The sequence below is a fragment of the Gopherus flavomarginatus genome, chromosome 8 (genome assembly GCF_025201925.1).
Source record: "Gopherus flavomarginatus isolate rGopFla2 chromosome 8, rGopFla2.mat.asm, whole genome shotgun sequence".
In the NCBI taxonomy this organism is placed as follows: domain Eukaryota; kingdom Metazoa; phylum Chordata; order Testudines; family Testudinidae; genus Gopherus; species Gopherus flavomarginatus.
Window position 1 is genome coordinate 103612165 of NC_066624.1, and position 19890 is coordinate 103632054.

The 19890-nt window shown below is 42.4% G+C and overlaps 1 protein-coding gene across 2 annotated transcripts; it reads right to left on the reverse strand.

Moving 5' to 3' along the window:
* Window positions 1-596: 596 nt before the first annotated feature.
* On the reverse strand, window positions 597-19857 carry MRPL47 (mitochondrial ribosomal protein L47). 2 transcript variants are annotated; one of them, XM_050966159.1, is made up of 7 exons: window positions 19729-19857; window positions 16526-16671; window positions 12048-12108; window positions 11260-11356; window positions 9999-10129; window positions 6900-6995; window positions 597-3202 (listed from the first exon to the last, which is right to left on the reverse strand). In XM_050966159.1, the coding sequence occupies exons 1-7, from the start codon at window positions 19812-19814 to the stop codon at window positions 3088-3090; spliced, it is 732 nt and encodes a 243-aa protein (XP_050822116.1). In that variant the 5' UTR covers window positions 19815-19857; the 3' UTR covers window positions 597-3087. The 2 variants fall into 2 exon arrangements, with proteins under 2 accessions (XP_050822116.1, XP_050822117.1); XM_050966160.1 differs by lacking the exon at window positions 16526-16671 and having other exon boundaries at window positions 19729-19816.
* Window positions 19858-19890: the final 33 nt, after the last annotated feature.

Below are 19890 nucleotides of genomic sequence, written 5' to 3' on the forward strand. Positions count from 1 at the left end.
TTTTCACATTTTGAGCAACACTGTTCTTCAGCAAGCATTCGTACTCTTCTGTAATTAATAAACAATCCAGATGGAAAACTAATTTTTATACTTATATCTATCTTAGGCAGCCCATTTCAACATAAATTATGAAGCTGCTGCAATAGCACGAGCCTTGTAGTGGAAAGTGTTCTCTTGATATTCTCCTCTTTCATGCTGTACTATGAAGTAGTTAAGGCCCAGAATATAGGCTATTTGTAAATTTGGTTCTAAAACTATTATGAATAGAAGTGATTTCATTTCAGTGAATATTTGGCATAGACCGTGCTTTCCACCTTCAGAGGTATGAGAATGCAGTTAGCTTGGACAACGTCTGTGATCTAGGTTAGTAGTGTCCTCATTTTAGAGACTGGGAACCTGAGGCAGAGAACAGTGACTGCCTAAAGCCACAAAGGAAATTTGTGTCCAAGCTTGGGTTTACAACCCAAGACACCTGGCTCTGTTCTGTATGTAGATTCCACCCCTACCATAATGAAGTTTTGGTTTTGAATTTTAAAATTCCTGTTAGAAAAGCCCTGTGCCCATTTGTTCTTTAAACAATTAAAAATGGCCATATGAAAGCTCTTGACACTTTAATAATGATAAACCAATACCATGAAATAGTCATGCAGAAAATAAATGAACACAGCTAGCCAATAACTTAAAATCAAAATGCTCCATCTCCAGGAACAGACCCCTTAACCTCGTCATCGGTTTGGGCTATTTTGGATCAAAGGAGAGAACAAGTTTCAGATTCTCAGGGCTGTCGGCTGCTAGCATTGGCCTCTCTCAAAACAAGGCAGGATCCAACTCAGGTACATCTGACTGCAACTGCAGTATGGCGTAGAGAGAGGGGTGATTGTTCTGGCAGTCATGGTAGGAGAAATAAACTGATTAGGAGAAACTTAAATGGTGAAAGTAAACAAGACTCTTATAACTGTACAACCACATTCAAGTGCCATCAGTGAAATGTCAGGATGTATCGGATACATGTTGGCAACAGGGCAAGGAGAAAATTAAGTTGACTTATAATTACTCCCTAAACTTAAGAAGGAAAACACTGATGCAGAATGTCAGAGCCTGTTTGTTATGTGTATAAATAATGGAATAATTTATACCTCTCTATCAATTATAGAGTGAGGGAAAGCCCACTGTAAACTTTCCTCTAAGGAAAAAAAAAATTTTAGTGTGACTAAAAAAATCACTCATCTGCAAAGAGTTAACTCGTGCCTTTCCCAGAGCAAAAACAATTTCACCTACTTAAATACAAACCCCTCTCCACATTTTTTGGTTTATCCTTTATGCTGCAGGGGAATATTTAGGAAGGCTAATATTTTCTCAGGTATTTGATTACTTTTGTAGGTGGTAGTGTTAAATGTAGCTAGTTTTGTGGAAGGTTATGTTTGTAAACAGCGATTCTGCTTTAATTTTGTAAAAGATTCAATGCGTGGTTATTGGTATGCAATTCAACTCCTGTTCACTATGAAACCGAGTACTAAAGATAAGTAAGATCTTATGTCTTACCTACTCTATCTACGTAAAAGTAGAGTTTCACTTAGAGACAGAAAAAAGTTCTCTTTGGCATTGATTGGGACAATTATTTGAATCCAAGGTGGTTGTCACTGCATATAACATGGTTGAATCTAGCCACATCTGTCCTTTCCTTCAAAGCTACTTCTTTCAAACAGATACTGCTAACTGCACTCTTAATTTTTAATTTATTTCTTAACTAAACGTTCTGGAAGACCAAAAGTGTTCCACAAGTGCAAGTCAGGTGCATTGAATGGTTTTGTAATGGAATAATTGCCTTCTGTATAGATATAGCTTGTAGGCATCTCAAGTTATACACATTTTCAATGCTGCAGAATTATAGAATTCAATTGTCCGTTGATTAAGTCTCCATAGTAGATCCTGGCATCAGTTGCATTAAATTAATTATCAGTTGACAGCTAACAAATGCTTCTACTACAACCATATGAAAATATTTCACTTTTCTAAATATCTTTATTAATAGGGAAGAGCTGGGTACTGCTATGTACATCTTAGTATACATCATACATGAAACTACCTAAACTTTAATTACAAATAGGAAAAAGCAAAGTTGTCCATAAGTTGTTACTTAGGTGTCAAGTGTTGTGCTTCTAATAATGCAAATATTCTGAAGAATATTTGAAAGCTTTCCCCTGCCAGGAGGGCTGCAAGCTCTTATGTGATAAAGCAAAGAGCCAGTCACTTACAAAAATAAGTATAGGGCTATGTTAGAAAATGTGAACATTTCCACTGAATCTACCAAAGACAGCACAGGCTAAATTCCTGGTTATCTTCAAGCTACTCCCTCCTTACTAAGAAAACTTGGACACAGCTATCAAGCCAGATTTAAAATTAATTTGACTGAGAAGTTCCCTATCTAATTTACCATTGCTTGCAGTAGAGATGTTGCTCTTGACCTTTCTATTCCTCTCCCTTACCTACTTGATTTTACAACTAGGTGGTCAGTTTACCACTGTAATTTGCTGCCTAATGCAGGTGTTATTTTGTTGTACTTAAACAGAACAGTCCAGTGCATTGGACAGCTGCTATAGCTTGTATAATATGCTACGCCAAGTGTTAAGTGCAAAAAAAGGGAGAGAAGACCTCTTTCTTAAAAGCTAAAGCAGACACATGTCTACAACTGCCTTGATTGCAGTCTGTCTTGCAGATGCTTTTTTACTGTTAAGCATATACAGTTCAGCTTTATAGTAAATGACACGTAATATTAAAATTTTCAGCACCTGGTTGATAAAATATTACTTTTCCAGAAATCAGTTAAATGACTCAGTACAAATTTATATTGTTTTGCTCTGAAGGTCTCTCAACCCAGATATGAATTTTATTTTTAGGGTTGAGGAGCTTTATTTGGGCAGGGAAAAAGAAAGATCAAAGGGGAAAAAAAACAAAAAACCCTCACAGGCAGCCGTGTTCTTTATCTGCTGCCCACTGAAAATATGTTCACACTACATGCCAGTCACATGTAGGATTTTAAGACTACTGCAATAAAACTGTTACTTGCATCATGCTTCCAGCTTGATATTAATTCTGTGATTGTGCAGCAAGGTGAGGGAATTTCTTTTGTAAAAGGAGCTGTTTCTTTTTTTCTAAGCTTTTCATCCTTGCTTGTTTTTTCAAGTGTTGTTCTATTCTGAGTCTGTAATGAAGAAAAATAAGCATTACTTGTTAAATTTCATTATAGCCCGACACATTTCTCCCAGTCATATCACTTATGCCTAAAGTTTGAAGATTTTTTTATATCACTTTATTGAATTTCCTAAGACTTTCAAACTGGGCAATTAGTTTAATTTGGCAAGCTGACTTCTGTTAACAAGAGTTCACTTAACCTGGGAGACTCAAGTGCAGCAATCAACATCATGAATTTATATCAGAGGCTTATGCTGGCTTCAAGACCTGGGCCCAGGTAATACTGATAACAGTTGCTATGATGGGCAGAAGCTGGAACTAATGAGGAGAAAGGAGCCCTACTTTATATTAGCAATAATGCACTAGGCCAGTTCCCCACTGCTCCAAGTTTTATGAACACATACCTTTTATTCACAGGGAAAGGGCAGTTGTGCCATAGCTCCAACATGAGAAGTATATTTCATGCAAATTGTATCCTTAAATGCTTGACAGTAATACAAGTTACAAGATGCCTGACATATGTATGAAGTATAAATGTCTGGAGTGAACAAATTAAGAGGGCAGCAATGAAAAATAAAAGGAGAAAATAGGCTCCTAGGGGGAAATACTTGACGTTGTTTTTAGTTTAGAGAAGCTGCAGAGAAGCTGCTTCTCCAGTTAATCACCCCTCTGAACCAGGAAACAGAAATCATGATTAAGAGATCATGGGGCACGGGGCACTTGCTGGAGGATTCTCTGCATCTTGAGGTCTTCAAACCACAATTTGAGGACTTCAATAACTCAGACATGGTTAGGGGTTGTTGAAGTGGACGGGTGAGATTCTGTGGCCTGCACTGTGCAGGAGGTCAGACTAGATGATCATAATGGTCCCTTCTGACCTTAAAGTCTATGAGTCTATACCAGTTGCTGACAATGGTTTTCAGTAACTGGTGCCCCTGAACTGCTAGTGGAAATAGAACAGTTTAACACTAGTGCAGAACTCATCTCTTAATCATGATTTCTGTAACTGCTCAAGACAGTTTTGTCCCATCTTCACTAGCAGATGAGCAGTTTAACAGGAGTACTGGGGGCCACTGCTGACAACACTGAGTTTTCCAGTGTAAACAGGTCTTGAGTGGAAGACTCTAGAGGGGCAACAAGATGCATGATGGATTCCTACAAGTGAATTTTAGAATTGTACCAATAATTCTTTACGGCTCCTTTGACTCTTGTCCTCTAGCAGAAAATTAGAGAGACATCCAAACCACCAGGTCTCTGCTGTCATGCACTGGGATCTCTCCAAACATGCTTTTCAATGCAAAATTAAGGGGAAGTGCCAGCATGGATTTGTGGGAGAAAGTTAGTAAATTTAGTCAACTGGAGTACATTCCCTACACAGTGTTTAATAATGAAACAATGGACATAACTGGTTTATTTCAAACAAGCACTTGATACTGTAAATACAACAAATTAACAGTTCAAAATGAAGTAGCAACAGTGAAAGGAGTTAAAAGTTGTTGCCAGTAGAAATATAGTCCCAGGTCAAAGTAGTAAGCAGGAACTGGATTAAGTTGCTTTGTGGTAGGATGCAATGGGAGATCTTTTCTAGTGACTAGACTGGAGGATGTTTAGATGGATACTAGCAGAGCCAGAGAAGAGGCACCTAAAGTAGTCCAGACAGAAGGATTATCAAGGTATGTACAATGGATAGGGTAGTCAAGACAGAATTTTGTATAGGAAGTGAAAGGTTTTAGCAATAGCCTGAATGCGAAAGAGAAGTCCAGGGACACTGAGGTTGACAGGCTGGTGCATGGGAAGGACCACAGAATTGACCATGAGAAAGAAATGAGGCTATAGCTCAGGTGCAGAGGAAGTTCAGTCTTTGCCATCCTGAGTTTGTCAGACAGTTGCAAGCTTGACTAGAGGGGCAGCGAGTGGGATGGAGATATCATAAGGCTGAGTGAGAAGAGAAGGGACCAAGAATGGAACTCTAGAGTAATGTAAGAGTGAAAAGGAGAGGAGATGAAGCCACCAAGGGAGATACTGAAGAACTAGTCAAGCAAGGAGTCATGAAAGCACAGAGGAGAGAAGTGAGGACGAGGGGGTAGGTGACAGTGGCAAAAGGAGCAGAAAAATAGGATGGATTCAAGCTCTTATAATACATGGTCAGAAAGAGGCCACTGGTTACGTTAATGAGAGCAATAACAGTATTAACTTTCACTGCTTTTAGCAGAAATATTCAGCAATTGTAGGTACAGTAGCACAGTTTTTTCCTTCACTTTGAATCCTACAGGTAAACAAGTGTGTGGTGTGTGTGTGTGGGGGTGTTAATAGGAGAAAATATCTTGGTTGCTTTGCACATAAAATAACTTAGGAGTACAGAAAAGTTTTGGAGGTGGATAAATTTGACTGAAAATGGGACCAGAAAAGAGTAGAGCAAGCTGCAATTCAGAATGACTGATAGATGAGGCTTATAAATGGCTAAATAGCCCATGCAGCTCAATCTGCAGAAGTATAACAAGGAAAAACATTTTGTAATCTACATGCAAACAATACTAATTACAGATGAGTGTGAGACATAGGAGTGATTATGCATCAGAACCATCTGCATAATATCTGGCAGCAGTAAAAAAGCAAATGATCTCGGGATTTTACCAGAGATGCTGAGCATAATTAAGCAGCTGGTGTTGTGGAACTGTTAGGCAGATCATAATAAATAAGGTAACATTCAGAATATTATATGCAATTCTGGGTCAGCAGGGTATGCTGACATGAGAAGGTGCCACTGAAATCAACCAAAATACCATACAACTTAGTTTGTATGAAAGAAGCTGCACAAAATTTCAAAGTGATCAGATTATGGGTTATGGTTATACAAACTATGGCCAGACTGAAGTTTATTAGGAGACTAGAGGAATGCTCTTAAGAATTTTATCATAATTAATATGCATAGCATCAAATGTAGGGCAGGTGCTTTGTGCAAATCATCGTCTTTGGAATTCTAACACTGCGTGAAACTATAAATTAGAATGCAGGTGGGGTTGACTCATTCCTTCATCTTTCCAAAAGAAGCAAGCTCGCGTTCCATGCAGTATGCTTTGTGGGTGGTCTTTGAAATTGGTCTTATCGTTGCTCTGTGTATATTAAAGAGCCAGGGCACTTTCAAAAGAATAAAGATTTGCCCTGGTATACATGGCTCAAATTTTACCATCACACAGTTAGTGCGCTACACACCAACCCTGGAAGGGATTCATTCATATTATTGGTAAAGTCCTTTGGGATTAAAAGCGCTCTGTAAAATATTACCAGCCAGAGTTTCTTTAAGCAAAGTCAGACCCAGAAGATAAATGGTGACAACTTCAAGAAGCTGGGATACAGCGCAAGACACCATGTCAACAGTTACTCAGCTGTACCCAGAACCAATTATATACTAGGAATGTGACTTAGTAGCTTTGTTCATAGAACTGGGACCTCTTACAGATGTGCTTAGCTTTAAACAGGTAAGTAATCCCACTGGTTTCAAGGAGACTACGCACATGCCTAAAGTTAAGCATGCAGGATCAGGGTCAAACAGTTTTTGTTCAGTGTCACCTCTTCTCCATCCTGTAAAGGAAAAAAACAATCCACAAGCTAGAAAAAGCAGTAAGACTGTCCTTTACAAGGTGGGAAGAGCTAGACTGGTACACAACAAACAGGGTCAGATCATTTTCTTTTCCATTTCAAATTACCTGATGAAATGTTTCACGTGTGGCAAGTAGAAGAATTTCCTCCTGTTGTATTTTTTGTTCAGGTACCAAGGTATCGGCCACTCTTTGGACTTGTACCTGTCAATGACATACAAATTGGTTACAGTATTATCCAGAATTTAGATTGCTGCATCTCAGTTAATGCATTGTAACTAAGCTGCTCTTTTTTGTTCCAGGGGGCAGGTACTGTGGTCTAGTCCAGGGGTTCTCAACCTTTTCCTTTGAGGCCCCCCTCAACATGCTAGAAAAACTCCACAGCAGCGGGGGGTGTATTAAGGCTCTAGACTTCAGCCGCTGGGCATGGGGGAGCTCGGTGCACGAGGCCCCTGCCCCACGGGGTGCCGGGTGACACTCCATAAGCATAGTTTGACTTCCATTTTAGGGAGTCAGCTCTGCACGGCAGGGCCCAGGGAGGGAACATCACCTCCACTCACTGACTCACCTGAGCACGCCACCCAGCTATCTGGGTTGCAGGGGAGGGGTGTGCAACCAAAAATTATAACTAAAAAAAGGGGTGGGGAAATCAGCTCTGAAAACTGCTCAGGGTGTAGGGAGGGGGTAGCTAGGGGCTGTGCGCAGGCAGGAGGGAGGGATAGCTCAGGGTGCAGGGAAAGGAGTAGCAAAAAGCTATGTGCCGGGTAAGGCTCCCCTACTGCAGTTGCTGCTCCCTGAGGCCTCTGCCAGTCCTGTAGCTGGGTCTTCCTGCCCGGGCAGTTCTTACAGACTGTGCGAGTAGTCAAAAAGGGCTAGGGGCTGAGGACCAGCTGCCATGCACACTGCACTTGCTGTGGCTCCCAACCTGGCAGGCAGTAGCATAGCTAGGGGGGAGTGATTAAAAAAAGGCGCCACCCGCTGCGGTGCTTTTATTTTACTCACCCAGCGGCATCCCAGGTCTTCAGTGGCGGGACCTTCAGTGCCACCGAAGACACCCGGAGCAGGTGAAGGCCCTGCCACCAAAGACCCGGAGCACTGCTGGGTGAGTAAAAGCGCCGCAGCGGGTGGCGCCTTTTTCTTTTTTTTTTTTAATTGCTCCCCCTGTTGCCTCCACCTGGCTACGCCACTGCTGGCAGGGGGCAGGCCTTGGGGGTGTGTGTGGAGGGGGTGGGTGGGCGGAGATGTCCGTGGGGCTGCCCCACGCTGGTTAAGGCACTGCAATTTGAGGAGTGGGGGAGACAACACCCCTCCGTGCCCTCCTCCAACTCCACCCAGCCTTTCTACCCCATGGGATGCTGGGGCTCACAGACCCCTGACACCAGCTTGTGGCCCTGCAGGGGTCCGCACCCCCCCAGCTGAGAACTGCTGGTCTAGTCAGTAGACCACAGGACTGGTAATTGAGGTTCTCTTCCCAGCTTGTTGGTTGACCTTGGACAAGTCACTTAAGCCTCTCTAACTTAGTTTTCACCTCTGTAAAACGTGGATAACATTTATCCATTTCTATGCATGGCTTGAGCCCATGGAATGGAAGGCACTGTATAAATGCAAAGAATCAGTAATCAGGTTTCAAAATGTTACCTTTCAAAAACAAACAAAACCAACCCCCCCCCCCACAAAAATTCCATAGCAAGTCTGTTTGCAATTTTAGATAAATCAATTGGAGTATGGTGTCCAAGCACTTTACAAGAAAGCTGCAGCAGGAGCAAAAGGGTTAAATAACACAAACTAAACTTTTTTTAAAATACCAATGTTGCACAGGGATGCATCAGATACAATACAGCTTGCAGGAGTGGAAGAGAATTTTGCTCCATATACCTAGTACAATACAAGTTTAAGCACAATGATTAATGTACTCAGTACTCTACCAAACAGCCATAGAAATGATAAATGAGTCCAATATTCAATATTCACTGCTGTATTGTCTCCACGTGAGTTTCCCTTTCTTTCTCCATCTCCTCCATACTCCTGTCACTCCAGTGTAGAATACACAAACTGTTCCTCAAAATGCTATTACAGTGAAGGTAAAATTTTGGCCCTATTAAAATTAGTGGCAGTTTTGCCATTGACTTCAGTAGGGCCAGGATTTCACCCTGAATCTAAGTTTACTGGAGTTTATTGGATATAGTCAACTTTAATTTACAGAGATTACAAACAACAATTTAGAATACCTGTCAACGACGATAGGAGATCCTAAATCCATCTACATGTAGTCTTATCTACACTGTAAGTCAGGGATCAGCAACCTTTGCCAGGCCGGTTTGTTTACCTGCCATGTCCGCGGTGGGTTCGGCTGATCGCAGCTCTCACAGGCCAATGGGGGCTGCGGGAAGCAGCAGGGGCCGAGGCTTTTCCTGACAGGTCACGTGCCAAAGGTTGCCGATCCCTGCCGTAAGTCCTATAGTTTTTGGAAGACCAGGTTACGTAGTTGCCCCTGAACACTAGGGTGGCCACTGGCCAGGTGCCAGTTTTCAACTGGAAAGTCTGGTCAAAAAGGGGACCTTACACTTTCTGGTTACTAAGGGAGGAGTGGGGAGGCGGAGCAGGGGAGCACGACGGGAAGAGGAGTGAATGAGGGGCAGAGCCTCAGGGGCAGGGGACGTTCCCACGCTCCTGCTTGAGTGTCCGGTTTTTAAAGAATATAAAATTTGCAATCCTACTCAATACAGTGGTCTTGCAATGCAGCTGAGAAAAGTCCAAGTCTATAGCACAACGTGGAAACATTTTGAACTCATGGACACAGAAAGACTGAACCATATTTCAACCACATCAAGGGACTACCATGTTGTAACCAGGTCCCCCAATACTGTAAAACTTTGAATCTAAATGGGAACAAGTTCTATTCGCTGTTTATCTGGTGATTTATCCATGGAATTGCAAGAGAGTGGTTACTATCACCTCCGCCCAGCTAACTGCTTAGCAAAGTTGCCAGTGATGGAGCACATCCCCAAAGTTATTAATGTTGTTTAATAAATTCTGCTTTTCTCTTCTAGATGGTAGATATACCTTGCTCTTGATAAAGTTAAAAAGATGCTTTTTCCACAATAGACATGTTATCTGACTCTTTTTCTGTAAGGTGTTTCTGTTTTTGATAGTACTAATACTGCCTACAGCTCTGCATATATAGAACAGTAATCCTCTTTCCCATACCAGTAAGTGCGTCCTAAAAAGTCATTTCTCCACTCGCCAGGTCGTGGGTTTTCATGGCCTGTTTGTAACAGCCGCAGAGCAACTTCTCTTTCTTTAATAACTAAGTCTATTCTTCCCATAGACTTTTCCACCTGAAAACAGAATAACCATTTCAACGTCAGAGAGGTAGCCATGTTACTCTGGATCTGTAAAAGCAGCAAAGAGTCTTGTGGCACCTTATAGACTAACAGCTGTATTGGAGCATGAGCTTTCGTGGGTGAATACCCACTTCATCGGATGCATGAAGCCACAATGCTGGCTATTGATCTGTACATAAAATAAGGATCTTTTAGTTAAGGTGGCAGCTGGCTAAGGCTCAATCCAGACAATGAGTTGATGCTGGTAGGTTGTGGAAAACAACTGGAAATATGCAGATTTTATCTGCATTTCTGACAGACTTCATAGGAGTGGTTTGTCATGCTGGTTGGCAACTTGGGGTCTCAGTTCCCATTTGATGATCAGAGATCAGCAATGGCCAAACTATAACGTTTGACCAGAAGCTTCTCAACACTTTTCCGGCTAAAAACCTTGTTACCATGATTCATGTGTGAGTAGATGAAGTCTGCAAAGTTAAGATAGGGAGAGAAATGAGTAGGCAAACAAGGTCAGAAAACTGACAGCAAATGTTAGAGAAGGAGACACTGAAAGAGGATCAAAGAAACATGAAAAAACCAAGAGGTCACAGGTTAGTAGAAGACCAGAGAAGATAGAGAACGAAGGAGTTGAAGGCAGCAAAAAGTTCAAGGATAAGAATATGGGCGGGCTGCAACTTGGGCCAGGAAAAGATACCAGAAATGACTGTGAAATCAGTTTCAGTGGAATGAAAGAGGTTATTTAATATGAATTTGATTTAACATAGAATCGTAGGAGTGGAAGGGACCTCGAGAGGTCATCTAGTCCAGTCCCCTGCACTCATGGCAGGACTAAGTATTATCTAGACCATCCTTGACAGGTGTTTGTCTAACCTGATCTTAAAAACCTCCAATGATGGAGATTCCACATCCTCCCTAGGCAATTTATTCCAGTGCTTAACCACCTTGACAATTAGGAAGTATAGGAGGTGAGAAAGGCTTTGGAACAAGTTAACTTTTACATTGCTACCCTACGCAAAATGAATCCAGGAACATTAGTCTGGGAACTTCTTTTACAGGTTTGCAAACATTACATCTTTCACACACAGTTTACCTGCAGTGATGTTTTTAGCTTATATGAAAAAAGTTACCTTTTCTAATCGTTCCGGACTTGGCATAGGTAAACTTTGTCGCTTTGCTTCTTGCTCTAGAGTTAAAAGCATGTTTTTCTCTTTCAGTAGGACATACCTGAATCAAAGAACGTAATAGTACAATAAGGTCAGAAATTAGATTTAAGTTTTAGTAGTAACATGCTTGTAAATTATTCACTTAAACAGTGATTCTCAATCGCTGGGATTACACAATTTTGTGTCTGGTACTCCGGGCTTCCAATGTCAAGTTAAAAAAGCTGTTTTTTTGTTTAATTCCTTGCATATGCTACTTAAGTTGTAGTTTTAAAGATCTTGCAATTCTAACAATCTGATTTACTTTTAACAGGGCTTTTTCCTCTGTGATTTCACAGCACTTTACAAAGGATGGGTAAACACCATTATTTCCTGTTTTACAGTTGGAGAAACTGAGGGACACAGGACTAAAGTCATTTATCCCAAGCTCACATAGTCAATGGCAAAGGTGGGAATCAGAACCCCATGTGTCTTAACGCCTAGTCCCATCCTCTGTCCATGAGACCACACATTTTTATATAAACCTTTTAAAGAACATCCTTAACTGATGGGCCAAGTTGGACTGTTCTGCACTGGAGCTCAATTCACCACTTCTTTCTGCAATACACTGTACATACTCTACCAGAATTAGAGTCCCAGTACAGGTTAGAGTGTGCACAACTGAGTGGGAGATTGACTAATACAGCCATGTCTTTCATATGAAAACTGGCACAAGTGCCCCAAAAGGATAGGAAACACTGCACTAAAACACTTACCAAAGTTTGTGCAAATCTTCATTACTCTTGTTTCTTAGGTGTTTTGCATGCCACTCATCCCCTGTAAAAACAACAGCAACAAAAAACAGTGATTTCATCTAAACACGATCCATTTTCTGAAAAAATATTTCCACCTGCACACCATGTTGATTCCTTGGAAAGAATGTCAAATTACAATCACCAATTTTTGAAGGTTTTTCCTTGTAGATGACATTGAAATACTGACCAGACCCAACCCTGCTTAGAAAACAAGACCATGTTCAAGTGTGAAAGAAACTGTGCACGGTTCCCTAATATTTGTAGGGGGAGTTCAGATCCAGGGACAGGTTGTAGGCAGAAGCAGGCAGGTAGGCAGGGAAAGGGAGGGGGAGGGGAAGAAAAGAAAAGTAGCTTTATTTGAATAAGGAAAACAGTATTATCCCTGAAGTTCCGTGTTCAGTGTTAGAAGTGCAACCCTTTCTGTGATCTCTTGTCACATGACACACCAGTGGAGCAGTGGAGGAGGAGATGGCTCAAGGTGTGTCTGACACACCAGTGGAGGAGGAGATGGCTCAGGGTGGACACAGCCAGCTGGTTATTTCTGGCAGCAGGCAGTGCTCCACCCCTGCTGCGAACCCTCCTGCTGTGGTAATAGATAACCGTTATGCTCTTCTTGGTACAGGAGAGAAGGAATCACCCCCAACAGTTAAGGAGGCGAAGCCTCGTACCCGTAAGGCTGGGAGGTCTGCTGCCACCACTGATAATAAGAAACGTAGGGTAGTGGTGGTTGGAGACTCTCTGCTGAGGGGGACGGAAACACCCATCTGTCGCCCTGACCGTTCATCCCGGGAGGTATGCTGCCTGCTAGGGGCCCGTATCCGAGATGTTACAGAGGCATTGTCGAAGATTATCTGGCCTTCTGACTACTACCCCATGCTACTCATCCATGTGGGCACAAATGATACAGTGAGGTGTGACACTGAGCAGATCAAGAGTGACTACAGGGCTCTGGGAGTACGGGTTAAGGAGTTTGGAGCGCAGGTGGTATTCTCTTCGATTCTTCCTGTCGAAGGTAGGGGTCCGGGCAGAGACAGATGCATCGTGGAGGTGAATTCCTGGCTGCGAAGATGGTGTCGCCAGGAGGGCTTTGGCTTCCTCGACCACGGGATGCTATTCGAGGAAGGACTGCTAGGCACAGATGGTGTTCACCTTTCGAGGAGGGGAAAGGCCTTATTTGCGCACAGACTGGCTAACCTAGTAAGGAGGGCTTTAAACTAGGTTCGACGGGGACAGGTGAGCAAAGCCCACAGGTAAGTGGGGAACAAGACCTGGGAGATGGGTTGGAAACAGGAGGGAGCATGGGCTATAATGGCAGAGAGAAAGGAGGGTCAGGGCAAAGCTGGGAGGCAAGATCAAACCAGTATCTTAGATGCCTATATACAAATGCAAGAAGTATGGGTAATAAGCAGGAAGAACTGGAAGTGCTAATAAATAAATACAACTATGACATTGTTGGCATTACTGAAACTTGGTGGGATAATACACACGACTGGAATGTTGGTGTGGATGGGTATAGTTTGCTCAGGAAGGATAGACAGGGGAAAAAGGGAGGAGGTGTTGCCTTATATATTAAAAATGTACACACTTGGACTGAGGTAGAGATGGACATAGGAGATGGGAGTGTTGAGAGTCTCTGGGTTAGGCTAAAAGGGGTAAAAAACACGGGTGATGTCGTGCTGGGAGTCTACTACAGGCCACCTAATCAGGTGGAAGAGGTGGATGAGGCTTTTTTCAAACAACTAACAAAATCATCCAAAGCCCAAGATTTGGTGGTGATGGGGGACTTCAACTATCCAGATATATGTTGGGAAAATAACACTGCGAGGCACAGACTATCCAATAAGTTCCTGGACTGCATTGCAGACAACTTTTTAATTCAGAAAGTTGAAAAAGCTACTAGGGGGGAAGCTGTTCTAGACTTGATTTTAACAAATAGGGAAGAACTCGTTGAGAATTTGAAAGTAGAAGGAAGCTTGGGTGAAAGTGATCATGAAATAATAGAGTTTGCAATTCTAAGGAAGGGTAGAAGGGAGTACAGCAAAATAGAGACAATGGATTTCAGGAAGGCGGATTTTGGTAAGCTCAAAGAGCTGATAGGTAAGGTCCCATGGGAATCAAGACTGAGGGGAAAAACAGCTGAGGAGAGTTGGCAGTTTTTCAAAGAGACACTATTAAGGGCCCAAAAGCAAGCTATTCCGATGGGTAGGAAAGATAGAAAATGTGGCAAAAGACCACCTTGGCTTAACCACGAGATCTTGCGTGACCTACAAAATAAAAAGGCGTCATAAAAAAAAATGGAAACTAGGTCAGATTACAAAGGACGAATATAGGCAAATAACACAGGAATGCAGAGGCAAGATTAGAAAGGCAAAGGCACAAAATGAGCTCAAACTAGCTATGGGAATAAAGGGAAACAAGAAGACTTTTTATCAATACATTAGAAGCAAGAGGAAGACCAAGGACAGGGTAGGCCCACTGCTCAGTGAGGAGGGGGAAACAGTAACGGGAGACTTGGAAATGGCAGAGATGCTTAATGACTTCTTTGTTTCGGTCTTCACTGAGAAGTCTGAAGGAATGTCTAATATAGTGAATGCTTACGGGAAGAGGGTAGGTTTAGAAGAGAAAATAAAAAAAGAGCAAGTAAAAAATCACTTAGAAAAGTTAGATGCCTGCAAGTCACCAGGGCCTGATGAAATGCATCCTAGAATACTCAAGGAGTTAATAGAGGAGGTATCTGAGCCTCTAGCTATTATCTTTGGGAAATCATGGGAGACGGGGGAGATTCCAGAAGACTGGAAGGGGGCAAATATAGTGCCCATCTATAAAAAGGGAAATAAAAACAACCCAGGAAACTACAGACCAGTTAGTTTAACTTCTGTGCCAGGGAAGATAATGGAGCAGATAATTAAAGAAATCATCTGCAAACACTTGGAAGGTGGTAAAGTGATAGGGAATAGCCAGCATGGATTTGTAAAGAACAAATCGTGTCAAACTAATCTGATAGCGTTCTTTGATAGGATAACGAGCCTTGTGGATAAGGGAGAAGCGGTGGATGTGATATACCTAGACTTTAGTAAGGCATTTGATATGGTCTCACATGATATTCTTATAGATAAACTAGGAAAGTACAATTTAGATGGGGCTACTATAAGGTGGATGCGTAACTGGCTGGATAACCGTACTCAGAGAGTAGTTATTAATGGCTCCCAATCCTGCTGGAAAGGTATAACAAGTGGGGTTCCACAGGGGTATGTTTTGGGACCGGCTCTGTTCAATATCTTCATCAACGATTTAGATGTTGGCATAGAAAGTACGCTTATTAAGTTTGCGGACGATACCAAACTGGGAGGGATTGCAACTGCTTTGGAGGACAGGGTCAAAATTCAAAACGATCTGGACAAATTGGAGAAATGGTCTGAGGTAAACAGGATGAAGTTCAATAAAGATAAATGCAAAGTGCTCCACTTAGGAAGGAACAATCAGTTTCACACATACAGAATGGGAGGAGACTGTCTAGGAAGGAGTATGGCAGAAAGAGATCTAGGGGTCATAGTGGACCACAAGCTTAATATGAGTCAACAGTGTGATACTGTTGCAAAAAAAGCAAATGTGATTCTGGGATGCATTAACAGGTGTGTTGTAAACAAGACACGAGAAGTCATTCTTCCGCTTTACTCTGCGCTGGTTAGGCCTCAACTGGAGTATTGTGTCCAGTTCTGGGCACCGCATTTCAAGAAAGATGTGGAGAAACTGGAGAGGGTCCAGAGAAGAGCAACAAGAATGATTAAAGGTCTTGAGAACATGACCTATGAAGGAAGGCTGAAGGAATTGGGTTTGTTTAGTTTGGAAAAGAGAAGACTGAGAGGGGACATAATAGCAGTTTTCAGGTATCTAAAAGGGTGTCATCAGGAGGAGGGAGAAAACTTGTTCACCTTAGTCTCCAATGATAGAACAAGAAGCAATGGGCTTAAACTGCAGCAAGGGAGATCTAGGTTGGACATTAGGAAAAAGTTCCTAACTGTCAGGGTAGTTAAACACTGGAATAGATTGCCTAGGGAAGTTGTGGAATCTCCATCTCTGGAGATATTTAAGAGTAGGTTAGATAAATGTCTATTAGGGATGGTCTAGACAGTATTTGGTCCTGCCATGAGGGCAGGGGACTGGACTCGATGACCTCTCGAGGTCCCTTCCAGTCTATGAGTCTATGGCTAAAGACTATATGCTGGGCTATAGGGTTTAGACATTTTGCCTCTGCTCTGCATGATAAATGTTCCACTTGTATTAACACAGGATTAAAATATAAAAGCAAATGAATACACAAGATGTGACATGAGATATTGCCACTAAATACCCTCTAAAATCCTGCATATTAATTTGCATATTTTTAACAGCAGAAGTATATCAAAGACACCAAATCCAAAAGGTTAAAAATAACTCACCAGATTTAACTACAGTTTCTCCCCAGTTTTTTGGGTCATCAAAAAACTCCTCCAGTCCTTTCCGTGACAAAGTAGTATGAAGAAACTTACACTGATAGAGGGGCTCTACTTTAGTACTGTTCTTATGGAGCAGGTTCAAGGTTAATCTGCAACAAAGGTAAGAAAAATATATATTTGATTAGGGGGAAAAAAATATGAACTTTACCCTCCTTTCCATTTTCATGGACACCTTCCTATTCTGATTGTAACAAGTTTTCTATTTGCCGATTCTCCAACACTACAGGCTGCAGAGTCTACTGGAGAGAGAGTCAAGAGACATGGGTTCAATTCCTGGTTCTGTCAATGTCAGACACATCATCTCTATTTTCATTTCCCCTCTCAATCTTTGTGTGTCTTGCTCTCATTTGCTTATAAACTTCCTGAGCAAGGGATTGTCTCTTATTATGTGTTTGAGTAATGCTGAGCACAAAGAGGCCCTGATCATGGTTGAGACTTCTAGGCACTACTATGAAAAAAATAAGTAGTAACTGGTAAAAACAGCATTTATGAAAAAAGAATGACATGCAGAAACAAGTACTGCATTTCATAACACACATACTACGTGCAGGAAGACACCATTATTACAAAAAATGCCAAAGGACCCTTAATATCCACATGGAGCTTCTGTCTTTAAGATATCACCTGTGGAAAACTCTAATATTAATTTGGAAATAACTACTTCAAACTCTGTCAAAAAACTATTTTTCAAGGGACTATAGCTACTGCAAACCTGATGTTTAGACCAGAGGTTCTCACACTGTGGTCCACGAGCTCCATTCAGGTGGTCCGTGGATAGTTCCCTCTAAGGTGCGTGCCTGGGTGGCCGTACACGAGAGAATGAAGGGCCACCCACCTGATTAGTTGAGTTGCGCAGGCATGGCTCCGCTAATTAGGTACCTGGACCCTGAAGAAGGGGCACATATAAGGTGAGGTGGTGGCCTTGGGGGGAATAAAGGGTAGATGGAAGGGGACAGTGGGGTGAGAAGAGGGGATAGGGGGAATTTGCGATGTGCAGGGCTGCAGTGGCCAGAGAAAGAGGCAACTCTTCCCAGCTCCAGAGCTGTGGCTGTCAGCAAAAGACAGCTCTCCCTCTCAACTTCAGCTCTGTGGCAGGGGAGAGACACCCCCCACCCTTCCCAGCCCCAGCTTGGGGGCTGCTGCAGTGAGGGAGAGACCCCCCCCTCCTTTCCAGCCCAGGGGCTGCCGCGGCGAGGGGGAGAGGGCACATCCATCACATTAGAAAGATAAGACTACTGATACTAAAATATGAGTTGTTTGCTTTCATTTGTAGAACAAAACACCCTTAATAATAATTTTTTTTATATAGCGCTTCCATCCAAAGTGCTTTACAATAGTTAGCTAATGGTACAAACAAAATTTGGAAAGATCATTAAGTGGTCTGCCGAGACCCTCAGCAATTTTCAAGCAGTCTGCGGGGAAAAAAAACTTTGAGAACCACTGGTTTAGACTATCAAGTTATCCTTCTCATAGTGACTAAATTTCATTATGCCCTAAACTGATAGACAGACCTGTGTGAAATGAGTTATATGTGTAGTTCTACTGAGCAAGTTCCATCACAGCTGGCACTCTTGTTGGCACTCTCAGCAGCAACTGTGGTAAAGAAACCAGACCTTTCTGATTTTATTGGCTGAACAATAAAGCAATGCCTCTGGCTACTAGCACAGAGAAAATGTTTGTTACAAACTTCATTATCCTGAAATGCAAGCTTTTAATTTACATGCCAAAATGTGCACTGGCCTGCAAAACTCCAAACTGGCAGACATCAATAGCAAGTCAGGGAGTCCCATATATTGATGGATTAATTTCTTTAGCCTGTAGTTTTTTCAAGTTTTGTTATTTCTGATATCAGTTTGCAACAATAAGGAGAATACCTATTTTGTGTGGGATGGAAGTAAATGCAGGTCAAAAAATTAATGTAATCCCTTTTGGCAAGGTACAGCTGAGACATATTCCACAGTTTTCTGTAGCATAACTCTGATTCCATTACAACCAGCTGTACTAAAATCTAAATGTGTAATTTAAATACATTGTTTTGAGATATGGATGAATGTTACTCAGATATTAATCTCTGTGAAATCTCACTAAGTACCAATCTGGGTTTAGTCAGAACTTCATCCTTCTAAAGAGAGGGACAAATTACCTGAAAGAATGAATGCATACCTAGTTTTGCTTTCTGTGTGGATATTAAAGACTGTATAACTTATTATTCAAGAGAAGAACTTTGCCCAATGGCAGTTTCACACTTGATTGTCCCCAGGAGGAGAATGAATTTCATTAGCACTGGGTGAAATTATTCCTTCATTACATAGCTAATAAACCAGATGTTGAAATATTATGGGGATAGGCACTTTAAGGACCTGAACAGGATTACTGAGGGACAATCTTCACTCATTAATATATTTTGCTTTCTGCCACCAACTCTCTATATAACGTTATTCTTGAGTAACGTACTCAAATGCATGGATCCTAAATATCTAAACTGTATTCTTAAATTCACTCACCTAAATTCAGGTTATTGCTGATTATACACCATATGTAAATTATGACTTTAAAAACAAACTTAGTATTTGTGAATAATCTAAGCACTATATCCAGATGTACACTCTCTTCTCAATCTATGTATTATATAACTTTTTTAACATCAACTTTAATAAAAATGTTAAAGCTCTTTGTAAACAAACACAGACCAGATTTTGCTGTTATTTTGACAGTGGTTGTAGAAACAGTGGCATTAGGAGCTGGGTTCTAGTTGGGATGAACCGCCCCAGGGCGGCTAGGCTCAGCCCACTGTCGGGGCACTAATCCCAGGCCCTGCAGGCTCCGCTGGGAGGCTACATCGGAATGGCCCCAGGTCTGCCACAAAGCGGGGCTATTTCGAAGGAACACACTATGGCCCAACGGGCTCTTCAGCCTGTCAAAGGCCAACGGCCCCTTCCCTCAGCCACCCAACGGCCAGGCCCTCAGCCGCCCCACCCATACAATGCACGGGCCGGGCCAACCCAACTCAACAGCCCAAGACACCCGCCCAACGCAGCCCCCCTACCGCGGCAGGGGGGGGTTACCACATGCTCCACATCCCCTTCCCAGGTCACCTCCTCTGCCCCGCCCACGGGAACCCGTTACCCCGCTCAACGGGCCCCTACCCGGAAAGGCAGGCGCCTGGCGGGGCCTGTGAGACTCCCGAGACCCTCACGGCGCTGAAGAACCGCCGGCAAAGGGCAGCCGCCATGATACGCACAATGCCTTGCGCCACCGGCCACTTCCGGCTGGGAGACCGGAAGGAGAGGACTAGGGGTGGAATTACT

Coding starts and splice junctions, on each gene's coding strand:
- MRPL47 (XM_050966159.1), bottom strand. CDS start 19,814: ATGGCGGCTGCCCTTTGCCGGCGGTTCTTCAGCGCCGTGAGGGTCTCG. Junction 16,672..19,728: donor CCAGGCGCCTGCCTTTCCGG/GTAGGGGCCCGT, acceptor CCTTTGTTGCAG/ATTAACCTTGAACCTGCTCC. Junction 3,203..6,899: donor CACGTGAAACATTTCATCAG/GTAATTTGAAAT, acceptor TCTTCATTACAG/ACTCAGAATAGAACAACACT.